The 14944-nt window shown below is 31.9% G+C and overlaps 1 protein-coding gene across 1 annotated transcript in view; it reads left to right on the top strand.

The window, feature by feature from the left end:
* LOC107437031 (transferrin) overlaps positions 1 to 9525 on the top strand; it is a 34299-nt gene extending 24774 nt beyond the window's left edge. The window contains exons 10-12 of the mRNA XM_016048895.4: positions 2037 to 2274; positions 6416 to 6662; positions 9210 to 9525. Of these exons, the coding sequence (XP_015904381.3) occupies positions 2037 to 2274; positions 6416 to 6662; positions 9210 to 9461 (737 nt within the window). The 3' untranslated portion in view covers positions 9462 to 9525. The remainder of the gene's footprint in view (positions 1 to 2036; positions 2275 to 6415; positions 6663 to 9209) is intronic.
* Positions 9526 to 14944: the final 5419 nt, after the last annotated feature.

The following is a 14944-nucleotide window of genomic DNA, read 5'->3' as shown; positions in this document are numbered from 1 at the left end:
TATATTTCGCAATAGCTCGAGAACATTTAGAGCGAATTGAAACATTTTGACGCACAACTATAAGATTCATTCATCCAAAGATGTAAAAAATAAATTTTAATAAATAGTTATCATTTTTTATTATTTTATTTAATATAAGTCAAAAAAATTTTGCATTTTAAAGCATACAATTTTAAAGAGTATAATTTTATAAGGCAAAATACAAAATTATTATTCCTGAGAGGTCGAATTTTTAAAAGTATTGGGAGGCTATTTCCCAGATTGTGGCTACCCTCTATATTTTGGTTGTCTGAATTCGTCGAAAAAAAGGTATGTTTATTCAGAGAAAGTACGCTTTTATATCAGATATCATAATTTAAAATATCGTCTAAACTCATTCATAAGCATATTTGAGGTTACCCCTTTGAATCATTAAGAATGATTATTAGAACGTGAAGATCCGATCATTGGATCATAAGTTATTACGGGTGGTCCGTTTTTTTTTTTTATTTCGCGCACTGTACGTATAGAGAAGATTGTTACGTCTTTACGTTCTGCGAAGAGTGGGCTAAGTATAAATTTATTTACTTACATAATCTATTCAATTTTCATTTCACTACCACTATGTTAATTCTTCTTTGAATAGAGTAAAAGTCAGCAATAGCTAAAATAATTTACTTTTCACGCTGTTTTCTTTCTTCTTTTTCAAAATTTATTTCATTACAACTTTGTTTAAGGAAAAAATTGCCCGCATAGGTGATTTCTTTTAGTATTAAACATGTTAGTTGATTTAAACATCCCTAAAGTTGGCGGGGGCCGTAAAGGATTTTCTTTTTTCAAAAAAATTATCTCCCAGAGTTTAACTGTTGATTTGCTGCATTGATTTCAATGGGGGCAGAGGGGTGAGTTTGTAGATATACTGAAACGAAAAAGAGTCAATTTAGTTTGGTAACGGGAGAGAGTTAATTATGCAATAACTAGATTTTTTTTTTCTTTTTCTTTTACAGAAACGTGTAAATAGGACTGCTTCTTGCCAAAGAAAAAAAAAATTAATAGGGATGAACTAGTTTGTAATTGAACATTGTAAAATGTTATTTTACTCCTCCTGAAAACCAGTTGTAATTGAAATAGTTTTACTACCACTTTTTATCTCAATTTCAGGCCTGAGACAGGAACTCTTTTAAAGTTATCATAAAGTGGTAGAAAATAGAAAACGATTTTTTTGTGTGTATTTTCTAACATTTTAAGAGCCTCACCACACGATAACTTAGTAGCGTTTCAATTACTTATAGAGCGTGATAATAAATACACATTAAATAAATTTTTTTTTTTTAAAAAAATGAAAAATATGGCAATAGAACAAATTTTGCTACCATTGCGGAAAAAAATGTCTCAAAGTAAAGCTAGTTGAAATCTCTGCTAATTCCAAGATATAAGCACGGTGCCCACATCACTTTAATCTATGACAATGTTATTGACACAATCTCTAAAAGAACCGTGGGTGCTCAGAGGATAGAGCACTCTCGTTCCAATGACGTGAACCGGGTATGAATCCCAGCGATGGCTGGTCGATACGAATTTCGCACCCGTCTCGCACCCACCACAGTGCTGACGTAAAATATTCTCAGTGGTAGATGGATATTCATGGGTTAGACTCCCCTTGCCATCAGGCTAACCATGAGAGGTTTTCGTGGTTTTCCTCTCCATGCAACGCAAATACGGGTAAATTTTCTCAAAAAGTCTTTCACGAAGGCAAATTTCTCCCAATATTTGATCCAGGAGTTCCTTGTCTTCTGGGTGGGGTTCGAAATGACAAGGCTACGGAGTTGAACATTAGTACTTGTAAACCCAAAATTGGACAAGTTTAAAATTAAATAAAAAACATCTCTAAAATAATTTTCCAAATGGTAGCAAAAAAGTTATTTTTGCAAAAATATATTGTATCGTCAGCAAATAAAGGTTTAAATGTTATATAAGAGAGATTTAGCAAAAATAGAGTGCAATCAGGTATTCTGATGTGTATTTTTTGTAAGATATAAGAAGAATTTTGTTTCCAGGTTTGCGTTCCTGCCATACTGGAATCGGAAGAACGGCTGGATGGGTCATGCCAATCGGAAATCTGTTGGGGGAGGGACTGTTGCCATCAGGAGACTGCAATCATGCTACTGCAATCGCCGACTTCTTCTCAGCTGGAAGTTGTGTGCCCGGCGCCAATGATACAAAATACAACAGAGAGAGGACACGAAGCGAAGATCTCTGCAAGCATTGCATTGGAGATGAAGAGGGACTCAACAAGTAAATCCACATTAATATGTCACATGTCACCGTGAAGGACCGAAATCAAGAGAATATCGATTGCAAAAATCACATAATCGCTTTGGAGAAAGTCCAAAATATTTGTTATATTCGATTTGATATTAATTTAATCGTTGATGTTATTATATTTATTCGATATTTTAATATCAGCTGATGATATATTAGGAGAAACATCAGTGTTCGAAGTAGCGGTTAAATGCATACTGGACACTTGGCCTTAAAATAAAATCAGTGCGTGGAGTCTCTTCGCGCGGAAGAAGTGAAACTTCGTAATGTGGAAATGAAAATAGGAAGGGGTAGAAATTGATTTTTAGTGAAATCATATTGTTTCTTTAAGACAAACTTTATTAACATTGCTTACAATTCACAATTGATCACTTCTTTTAATTATCATTTTCGAGTGGAGAAATATCCAAATCTATAACATTTGCAATGGGATTATGATAACTAAAGTAAGATACGAAATGTTTGAGTTCTATTTTTCAATATTTCTTGCAAAAACTGCATCAATGGTAGTTCCCCCTTTGGTTGTTGGATCATTCCTACCTCTTATCATTTCCAATCCAAATTTGTCTTTAAGGAAGGTTAATAATGTTTCAGCTTCAGGTAACGAGAAATTCACATTAAAATCTCCTGCAAGGATCACAGGCCGCTCACAATAATCAATTTCTTCACCAGTAACGTCTGTCAGAGCTTATGAACCTGCAGTGGATAGTGGTAATAAAGATTTTGCAATAAATAATTTAATATCCTTCATGTCTGCATTTGGTGAAATATAAATGGCAATTAGAATCAAATCAATTTCTTCGGATTATTTTCGCTGTAGTTGACTATGCACTCTACTGCACATATGTCTCCAATCTTTTTTGACGTTGAAATTGTCACATCAGGGTTTTATACCTGAGTAAGGAGCTTTTATATCTAAATGTGGAGTCACAATATGACATATATTTTTCTGATTGTGATAGATAGCAACCCCTGCATTCCAAATTTTGTTACGTTGAAATCTTACAATGAAATCAAAATTTGGTATGAGAACAGGAGGTTCCTTATCGTCCATAAACGTTTCTGATAACATTAAAATGTTCGATTTTTCAAAAACTCTATCCGTCAAATCATTGGCGTGTGCACGAACACTTTGACAATTGAATGATACGATTGATAAGTTTCTTTTCGAGTTGATAAATTTACATAGTTCTTCATCCAAGGTGGAAAGTGGATTTTGACGCAATTTCATCATCTCATTCCGTAAAGTGACACACGAGCGGTCGTTACTCCCGTTCCCATGGTAGCGTTAAACGTTTAACGCAACCTTGTTGGAAGTCGCATTAGAAGTTTCACTTCAAAAACATTAATGTAGGGCATACCGGACAAATGTATGTCTGGCAGTGACACTTAGCTAGACCTAGTATATATTTCGGACATTTACCAAAGCGACTATGTCAACATTCACCTTCAACAGCTACCCATAATGGTCATTCACAGTAACATACAAACCTACTACGATACAGGGTGTTCAAAAAATATGGAAAATCAATAAAAAAAATCTCATATGATTAAACGTCTCAAAATACAAGTAAATATTTTCAAAAGATATATTTAATGATGCCAAACTCGAGCTCCCATCCTCAAACTCTTGGGGATGGTGGTCAAGATCAGTGCCCTTAGGAAGACATATATAAATTGCTTCATAATTTCAAATTATCAATATATAATTGTTAGCATATAAATTGTGTTTACTTTCTATGTATTCTCCTTCTTGTAAATATTTATGGAAGATAAAGTAGGCGACTCCCTCAAGGCATTAACGTTAAACACGGTGAACTAAAATCCTTCAGAAAAAAATTAAAATTGGAAAAACGAGGCAACATTTATTTTAAAAATCTACGAGTCAATGAAATTCAAAGTCAAACTAGTTTGCATTGCCAAATATGAAAATAACACCTGAAACGGGCATATAAAAAAATACACAAAATTTAAAAATTTTATATGCATGCTTGGCATTAATGGCCATTAGTAACCATGGATAATTCCATTGAAATTATATTTTTTAATAAATTATTTTTTATTAATCTACATAAAAATAATTGATAAAATTTTGAGTTGAAAGATGTATAAATTATTTTTACACCATCACAGTTTTGCATCAATTTAAAGTAAATTTCAAATAGCCAAATAAAAAATTTGAACCAAATCGGTCGAATAGTGTGAAAAGGTTTTTTTTTCTTCTCCTGGTTCGTTATTTGGTACACTCAGAAGAATGAGAAAACTTGTATCGTATACATATATATATATTTATTTTACTTTCTGTATTATTAATTTATATATTATTTACAATTATGCCAATTTTTAAAAAAAGTTCAGAGTTCTACTGGAGCCACTCTTTCACTCTATACTCTATCATGTCCATAATATGATTTCTCACGAGAGGGTCCTTCTCTTTTTAACTCCTTTCCTCCCCACGATAAGGAAATAACACTTCCCAGGTCCCTCACCCACTGAGCCCCCCCCCCCCAGGTCAGGGGACAATCAGATGCGTGGGAGCGAAATCAGAATCCTGAAAAATAGTTTCTGAAAAGTCCAAATAGTTTCTGAGTGTTTATTTACAATTGATTTTTCGATAACTATTCAACTGATTTCGTTCAAATTTTTTTTAAATTTGTCACTCAAAATTCTTTACTTTAAAATAATGTAAAAATCTGTCTGCTTTGTTACTTAAACAAACTTATTTTGGTCTTATTAAGACTTATTAAGAAATTAAAATTATTAATATACAATTTCCATGCTTAATTATTAGTCAAAAATTTCCTAAAATTCCTATTAAATTTTGAACAATCACTTGTGGGTCTAGTACTTATTTAAATAAACCTGAAATCTGGTACCATTTTTTCTAACTACTTAAATAAAATTATTAAGGTTTTTCTTGGATTTTGGCTAATAATTAATCTAATTTAGAATTTATAAAATAAAATAAAATTAATTCTATTGCGACTTTTGATTTCCAAGATCTTTTCAATAGCATTCCCCTTTCTGAATTAAAATATGTTCTTTTGAGTGATTACTATGATAATAAAAATGTCCTTAATTGTGGTTTCGATTATTGGAAAATACTAATTATTAATGGGTTTTTTAAATAATAATTTTTAAAATGGAAAAAATAGTTTTGTTCAAATTGATGAAATACCACAAGGTTCTAATTTTTGATCAATCTTAGCTAACTTATTCTAGAGGCTAAGCTTAAATAAGCTAATTAATTAATGCAAACGATATTTTAAGTTACGAAAACAGTCACAAAAACGTACTTTCTCTGAATAAACATACCTTTTTTTCAAGGATTCGGATTTCTGATCACCAAAATATGGGGAATAGCAGCAATCTGGGAAAAATGGTTTCCAGTTTAGTTAGGTGAGTTTGGTTAGGCTAGTTTGGTTTGGTGAGCGATCCAAAGTTTGGACCCCTTAAATGTTAATTTTACTTTTCGCATATTTAGCCATATCTCGAGAACGTTTGAGTTAATCGAAAAATTTTTGCTCACAAAATCCGTTTGATTAAAGATAATTCCAGGCAAAAAATAAAGTTTAGTAAGTATTTATTATTTTTTATTATTTTATTTAATAATAGTCAGAAAAATTTCGAATTGTAAGATATACAATTTTTAACATAATTTTAAAAGTATTTTTTTTTACATGACAAAATACAAAATTATAGCAAAATCGGTCGATTAGTTCCCGAGAAATCGAATGTTTAAAAAGTCGTATAATTAATAATTAGTAATTAATAAGCATATAGCAATTTATTAGCGTAATTCAGGTTACCACTTAGAACCATTAAGATTGTGTTCTAGAACGTAAAGATCCCATCATTAAATCAAAAGCTATTCAGGGTGGTCGGTCCTTTTTTTTTTTGGAGCACTTTACATATGAATTCGTTGTCCGCTTTAAATATTACATTTTGTGTTTTATTCTATATTTTCTGGAATTTTTATTCCTTATTTTATGCTTGATTTGTTTTATTTTACATTTTTTGCTTAATTTTTTTCCATTTTCGTTTTAATTTTTTTGGAGTAACCTAACCTAAGCTCTAATGCTCAAATAAAGAAATATTATGTGTGATGTTTCAGGTGTTCACGTGATTCGAAAGAACGATTCAGTGGGTATGCAGGAGCCCTGCGTTGTCTCTCCCAGGGGAAGGGGGACGTAGCCTTCGTAAAGCACACCACAGTTCCTGATTATACAGATGGGCACAGTCAATTGCCCTGGACCAGGGACCTTCTCTCTTCTGATTTCATGCTCCTATGTGACGGAGGTGGAACTGCTCCGGTCATCAACTATCAACAGTGCAATTTGGGAAAAGTCCCTTCACACCAGGTAAAATAAGAGACATTTTTGATGATCTGTTTTTATTATTTTCTGACAACCACTAAGAAAACGCTCAATTGTGTTTGATTTTTCTTTTAAGTTGAGAATACGTAGTTGCATTGACGTTACTACTTAAACTTAAACTTTGTTTACCAAAATACCTATAATTATAGACATCTTAAATGAAGTATTGTGATACTCGATTCTAATTTAAACACACAGGGATTGGATACGCTCCGAAAAGTTTAGGACAATTTCTGTTTCTAAAATGCTTGTTCACGAGACTTGAAAGAATTCAAAAGGGGAAGCTGTTTTTATCTCACTTCTGTTAAGTTTTTCTGTTACGTTACTCTTGATAGTCATCAAATCGAGGCTATAAAATAAAGATCTCGAGAGGGAAACATAAATATTTCTACAGCAATGGATAAATAGTCAATTCTCTGAGAAACTACAAAGAAATTTTCGAATAAAGCAGTTAAATTTGTAATGACTTTGAAACAAATTTAAATTTTGGAGAAAAAAACATGATTTACAAGCAAAAATTTCTTTTATCCCATCTAATCTTACAGTTTTGCGTCCTATAGATTTTGCGCAGCAAAACAATATGTCATATAAAATTATGCAAAGCAAAAAGAATTGTAAAACATTCTCAAAAGAGCATCTAAGATTACAATAACTTTCGAACAGATTAGAATTTCGAAAAATGCTATCCAATTAACTTCATAAAATAAAATGGCCCTTTCAGCAAGTCAAATTTTAACTATATAATTGCATTTTTGTCGTCTGCCGAGTGACCCCCGTGATAGTTTTTGATTTTTGTTTCATCATAGTTGGCCAGACAGCCCAATATGAGTCAATGCCTCTGGAGATTTCTCCATAATGACTTCCGATTTATGTTTGATCTTCAGTTCTTTTCATTAATTGCCAGAAAATCAGAATCCACTGAGTCAGCCCATCTCAACCGCGGCCTCCCCTGCTTTCTCGTTCCTCTGGGTCCAAAAAACAGTATCTTTTTTACTGTAGTGTCATTACTCATTCGAATCACGTGGGTCATCCAATTCCTTCTATTTATTTTTATGTATTTAATAATATCAGGTAGTTTATAAATCTTGTACAGTTCAAAGTTAAATCTCTTGCTCCAGTTACTGTTTTCATTTACACCACCAAGTATACTCCACAAAATCTTTCTGTTAAATATTGCGATGAATTTTTTCTCCAGTTTTGTCACTGTCAAAGCTTAAGAAGCGCATGTCAAAACTGGCTGGACAAGAATTTTGTAATTTAAGAACTTTGTTTTTCTAGAAGGAAAACTAGATTTAATAAATCTTCTCAGCCCATAGGCAGCCCTATTTACCAGATTATGTCAGTTTTTTAATACAGGAGTCATTCTGTTGTCAATAGTAATTATTGATCGTAAGTAAGTAAAATTCCTCACTGTTTTAAATCTATAAAAATCTATTTCAAGACAGGCGTCTGGGATTCTGTTACTTGAGAACAACATATATTTTGTTTTACCTACATTTATGACCAAGCCAATTTCTCTTGCAGCCACCTCAAGGGCAAGAAATAGGCAGGAAGGGAACGAGCAATTACATAAACAACATCATAATATGCAAGTAATTGTACTGATCTAGTAAAAATGTGACCATTGGTATTGATGTTTGAATCACAATCACGAATAACTATCTCAAGTGCAATATTAAAAAGAAGACAGGAGGGAGAATCTCTCTGTCGAACAACTGTAAATGTGTCAAGATTTTCTGACAGAGACCCCAGAAACTTAAACTTACACTTTGTATCTTTCAATGTAATTTTCTTCAATTTAATGAGTGTTGAAGGTATTTTAAATATTTCAAAAAGATAATTTCTATTGATACTATTAAAAGCAGTCTTGAAATCAATAAAAAGGTGATGTGTTTCAATGCTAAATTCCATTGACTTCTCTAAAATCTAAAGGAGATAAACTATCTGATCTTTAGTTGATTTTCCAGCGCGGAATCCACATTGATATATTCCTATTTGTGAGTCAACAAATGATAACAGCCTGAGAAATAAAATTGTAGATAGAATTTTATAAGTTATTCAAAGAAGACTAATGCCCCGATAGTTGGCACGGGTTATATAATCTCCTTTCTTGTGAATTGGACACAAAATGCTTATATTCCAATCCATTGGCATAATCTCAGAGTGCCAGATGTCAGTCATAAGTTCAAATAAATTCCTGAATAAGGTAGGTTCACGATTTTTTAGTAGCTCTAATGAAATAAGATCATGTCCCGAAGCCTTCTTATTCTTTAAGTTTTTAATTGCAGCCCCGATCTCATCAATAGTTGGAGCCTCAACTTGTATGCCGTTTCCGAATTCAGGAGCAATTATTTGAATATCCTCACAATTTTCATTAAGAAATTCTTCAAAATATTCATGCCCTCGCTTTAAAATGTCTTGTTTATCAGTAATAATTTCACCAGATTTGATTTTTGTTTAACAGTTTATAATTCTCGAAAGTTTTTTTTATTGCTTTATTGTTGTTAATTTTTTGTTATGAATTATTTTCAGGTTGTCAGCAATAAGCAGAACCTGTCGCGAAAACGAAGACTTATCCTGGTTCGATTTTTGGCAGACACCTCGAAATATTTCGCCAACGATTCCACTTTCTATCGCCTGTTCCGTGCCGGTGATCAACCGGACCTTCTCTTCAAAGATTCGGCCACTGGACTGAAGGTGACACGCTTTGAAGATTCTTATGAAGACGTTCTGGGACCAAAGTTTCTGGAAGCATCGAGTGTCACGGATCCCAAACATTGTTGAAATCATTTCTGGTCACTTATTTGTATAAAAGTTGATTCTTATTAAAAACACCATTTTTTTCCGATTCCAGTTCTCTTTTAGTTTCTTCTTTATTATTTTTTTTTCAAGGGAGAGTCTTGAACATTAGACCATAGTAGTTAATTTTCTCATCTAGTGGAGGAATTTTGAATTCAGCATTTGTTGTTGAAACAAATAACGTGTCGTCGGAAAGCGTTTTATTTTACACATAGTTTACATATGGGGTTAATAATAGCATACATGTGTGTATGAGAAAATGGACACAGCTTTTACGTTTTTGGTACTTCTCTTATATTTTAATTTTTATTTTATAATTGTCGTTGAACAGCTGACCCAAATTTGGGTTTAAGACTACTAATGTTCACGCCCGTAGCCTTGTAATTTTGAACCCAATCCAGAAGACAAGGGAACTCCTGGATCAAGTATCAGGAGAGATTTGCCTTCATGGAGAGGACAAATAATAGGAGAGGACTTGGTGGCACTTATGGCTGTCTTCCATTTTGTGCACTATTTTTCTATTTTATTTAATTTTATAACCATCGTCCAACAGCCGACTCAATTTTGATTTTACGACTACTAATGTTCAACTCCGTAAACCTTGTAATATTAAACCCAAAACAGAAGACAAGAAAAGATCGTCTGGATCAAGAATTGGGAGAAATTTGCCTTCCTGAAGGACTTTTTGATAGAATTGACCCGCATTTGCGTTGCATGGAGAGAAAGTTCGCGAAAACCTCTTGCGGTTAGCCTGATGACAAGGGAACTCTAACCCATAACCCATCTGCTACTGATGATATTTTTACGTCAGCACTGTGGTCGGTGACAGCCGGACGCGGAATTCGTATCGACCAGCCATCGCTGATATTCGAACCCGGTTCACCTCAGTGGAAGGCGAACACTATCCCCTGAGTAATCACGGCTCATACTTCTCTTACAAAAATTATTTTTTAAGTAATAAACTAGTGAATCCATATAAATTCACAATGTGATGTCACCCATTTGCCTGAATCACATTTGTTTCTTCTTTCAAATCAGTACCTTTTTCGAAATAATATTGAAAGGCTCTTTTTACAAGATTTTCACGGGTCCTTTAATTTAGGTATAACTAAATCTTATAAATGAACATTCTAAGAATTTATTTAATTTTCTAAAAGTTACTTAATTGTTTAGTGTTATGAATAAGAGGAGATTACCTGAACTCGAGGGCGGGGTCAGTGATTACCTCGTAATGATTACGTTTAGTGTTTTAATAGCCATTATTTTGAAAATCAGATATAAATCTGAAAATTTGATAGTTGCATTTTTTGATTGGCTTTATTTTTTTCATATTTAAATAGGTTATGAAAAATGAATTTTGGGCAAAGTTTAAGCTCCTAAAAATTTTTCCCTCCCCCGTAGAAATTTTCAAAGTAATTTCATTAAAAGTGAAATATATGTATGATTTAAGGTTATGATTAATTTACTCAATAAATTATAGCATAATTATAATTTATTATTATATTATATTAATATACCATGATTTAAAAAGTTCCCCCATAGCATTTAATAGAACATATATTAATAAAAAATAACATAATTGACTATTAATTTTAATTCAAATTGGAAATATTTTAAATCACAAAAATTAAAAGAAGACACAATAGAATAGAGAAAAAAGGAACTCATTTAATAACTGATTAAAAAAAAACAATACTAATCTAACAAAATCACATTATTTCAGGCTCATTAAAAGGAAAACAATCTCAAGTTCTTTAAATTTTTTAAAACTAAAATTAAAACATTGTTAACAAATCATATACTGATAAAAAAAGAAAACAATAAGATTATAAAACTTCTAAATTAATATTAAAATTTGAAAAGTAAATTTTGTATTTACCTTTAGAAAGAAGCAAAAAGTGACTTGAATCTGAAGTGGCTGATATACTTATAGAATTTGAAAAACAAATAAACATTTTAGATGGATACTTTAAAAGCATTGTGCAACAGGATATTCAAAGAGATTCTGTTATATGGGTGATTCTTTGGAAACATGACAATTCGGACCAAAAAATTTCTTCAAATTATAAGTCTTCAAAATTATCGAATTTTTTTGTATACTTATTTAGTTACATTTATGTTAGATGAACCATAAATTGTTTAAATTAATTCTTTTTATCCACTGCAGAAAGAATCAAAAAAGTTTTTGTTGCTGGTATGTACAGAATAAAATTGTATATATTAATCAATCATTAAATTAATAAATAACTTTAATTACATTCAAGCATATTACAATCATACATAAACTTGGTATTAGGTTAATATTTGCTTTCCCTCTTTAGAGTATACTGTTTAAAAAATTTTTTGGTAACACGTCAATGTCTTGGCATTCATAAGCAAGGAAAATGACAGGTGGGATAATGACACATTTGCCATTTTATAGCATTTAACTTTACTGTAATTTAACATTTTGGCCTAAGCCGTTTACATTCCGCAGAAAACAACAGGATTTCTTGAAATAACTCTGATAAATATATGTAGTTTAAGTTGTTAATGATTTCAAGAAGAGAGGAAAGTGACAAAATAAAAACCTACTCACCTTTTTGAAACACTCAAATTTTTTAAATAGATTTTGAACCAGAAAGTTGGTTATTTATGCATGCAACAAGGCATGTTCAGATAGGATGGTATCTAATTAATCTATTAACATAAAATATTGATTGCTGGCGCTATCTATTTTGGTTATAACTCACTAAATAAAAGTAGCCAGGAAAATGACAGAATTTCATGTGACAAACAAATTATTGACAGAAAAAATTATTTTAAACGACGTTTTCGTAAATGATACCCTATACGTATATTCTAGAAATGCTTACAACGGTTGAGATAAAAAAAATTAGATATTGAAAAAATTTATGCGAAGTTTTGAAGCTAGTTGTTATTGGAAATATTGTTTGTGACATACCAGAAACATGACATTTTGAAATTCGATTAAATTTTATAAATATGCAAAACAGTCGATGCTAGTAGTACAAGGTCATTTTAAAATGCTAACAGCAATGCTATTTATTAAAATTAAAAAAAAAAGTTCGTTTAGAAGTATAGTATTAGATCTTGGAGCAAGAGACAGTAAATTGTCATATTTCGTGAGAATCACCCATATCCTTCGTGTAACACGGACACATCAGAAACCGCCTTTCGCTTATTTGTTTTCCTTAGAAACTTTGTATTCATTGTTTTTTTGTGCATGAAACAATGTTCAATGTTGCACCCATATTTACAACTTCCCATGTTTCCTTACAGGAAAAGTCTTAACAAAGCAACATTTTTCTTGGAGCATTTTGGGAGGTAAAATTACTATAGGCAAAATCGTTTCTCCAACATTAAAAGAAACTCGACATCAGGCATCTCTATGAGTGACTGTATCTGCAAATCGTAAATTATCAGGAAAGAATGTCATTTGAATGTCACTGGTGATAAGACAAGGAATGTTGCATTGCTGTAAAGTTTAAGGAGTTATTTTGTCTTAATCTGAGAATTAGATATATTGGAAACTTACTATTGCATTGACCCATCCTATTCTCTGCATCCATAACATAATCACATCTTCATTATACCTATTTTTGCACAAGTTGAACTTTTAATTCAAATAAAACTATATTATTGACTACTCTATGGTTTTATCACCTCATCTCCAAATAGTCATCATTTAGCATGTCATCAAGAATAACCCTTTTGACACCATTTGCATTCATCCATCAGGATGAATAGGTAAAAGGACTGCAAGCGCGCCCTTAGGCACCTAGATTCAATTCAGTTGGCCATGACCTTAAGCTCAAACAACAGTTTTGTGAAAATTCTATTTGTTTAAAAAATGTCTGATTTAGTTAAATAACGCTGGAGAATAGAGTGTTGGAGGGTATGCAAATAACTGGAATTGCTTATATATATTTTTTACAAACTTACGAGCTTATTTGTTTATCTGTTTGTAAACATTAATGAACATACCAATCTTTTTACAATAGCACCTTTCTCCTCAATGTAATATAAAAATTTTGGATTTTAACAAGTGTATTATTTTTTTAAAATCACGTACTCTAAAAACGCTTTTGGATGCAAATATCATGCTATAATTTCTTCTGTTTTAACCATTTACTTTTATCTATACCTAAATCAGTTCGCACAACTGTAATGTTACAACTGGCCACAAGCAGCAGCTCAATCGCCTCATCTTGTCCTCTAGTTCTGTGTGTGTCTACCATCTATATATATATTTCTCTTACACGGCACCAAAAAAAAAGCCTCATTACAACTCCCCGAATGGCAACGTTAGAAAATCGACCAATGATTGCTGCTAAAAGTGTCACATGGCAAATGTCACATGAGGTGGCTCAACATATAGCGCTTTTAAAAATGGCAACAATAACCAGAGTGAGCATTATCAGGATGTTCAATTCAGATTCATGCCCTAAAAACATGATAATATTTAATTTAAACTCAATTAGGAATTAATTAGACTGGCCTTCTCCATGACTATAAATAAGTCACAAGGTCAGACTTTTGAGAAAATCAGTTTAGTATTGACTAAACAAGTTTTTAGTCATGGGCAACTTTATGTTGGCTTGTCAGGAGTTAAGTCATTTGACAGCCTTTCAGTTATTGCTCCAAGATGCCAAATCTATAATTGTGTTTTTAAAGAAATTCTAAATGCTTAGTGTTAATTTATTAGAGCTTTGCAGAAAAAAATGTTTTTTGGAAAAAATTTAATTGAAACTTCTATTGGCAGTAGGCAAGGGGAACAGCCAAAATCAAAACTCCCCGATTAGAAATGCAGCATGGCGACCTCCCCGTGATATTTCTCGGGTAATGATAACAGCCATGCAATTTATTGTATGTAAAACATCCTTATTTTGTTCTAAAATGTTATGTACTTTATCACAAATGTTAATTAATATAGAAATTGATTTCAATAATGCTGATCACCAAAAAATATTTCATTTGGCGATAAAACAAATTTTTGTGTTCTTGAAAATGAAAGACTTTTTGAGGGTTATTATCTCACAAGGAAAAGTTAGAGTTTAAAGTTTATATTTTTAAATAATAAAATTTTTTTCTAAAACTTTCAGAATTTCTAGCATTAACTAATTATTATACACATTTAGTTGAATTTAGGTGAGTAACTGCAATATTTAATAATTTATTTTGCTAATATGTTTCTCATTTAGCTAATGTTTTGATTTTTTCACCATGTACAATCTAAATAGCTAATATACTTTTTTAAAAGCCAATAAGAACATTGATAGAATTCTTCTACATAAGTACAATACTATGTCTTTAATGATAAAATACTATGTCTTTGATGCTAATATACTATGTCTTTGTGCTAGAACGATGGCGAGTGAGCGCAGCGGCGAGTGGCGAGTGAGCGCAATGGCGAGTGAGCGCAGCGAGCCATGGTTCACGGCGTGAACCACATAGGAATGCGTAGC

The sequence above is a fragment of the Parasteatoda tepidariorum genome, chromosome 4, assembly GCF_982258835.1.
Source record: "Parasteatoda tepidariorum strain Cologne lab strain chromosome 4, Ptep-v5.0, whole genome shotgun sequence".
Classification (NCBI taxonomy): Eukaryota; Metazoa; Arthropoda; class Arachnida; order Araneae; family Theridiidae; genus Parasteatoda; species Parasteatoda tepidariorum.
This window is presented reverse-complemented; position numbering and strand designations above follow the sequence as displayed.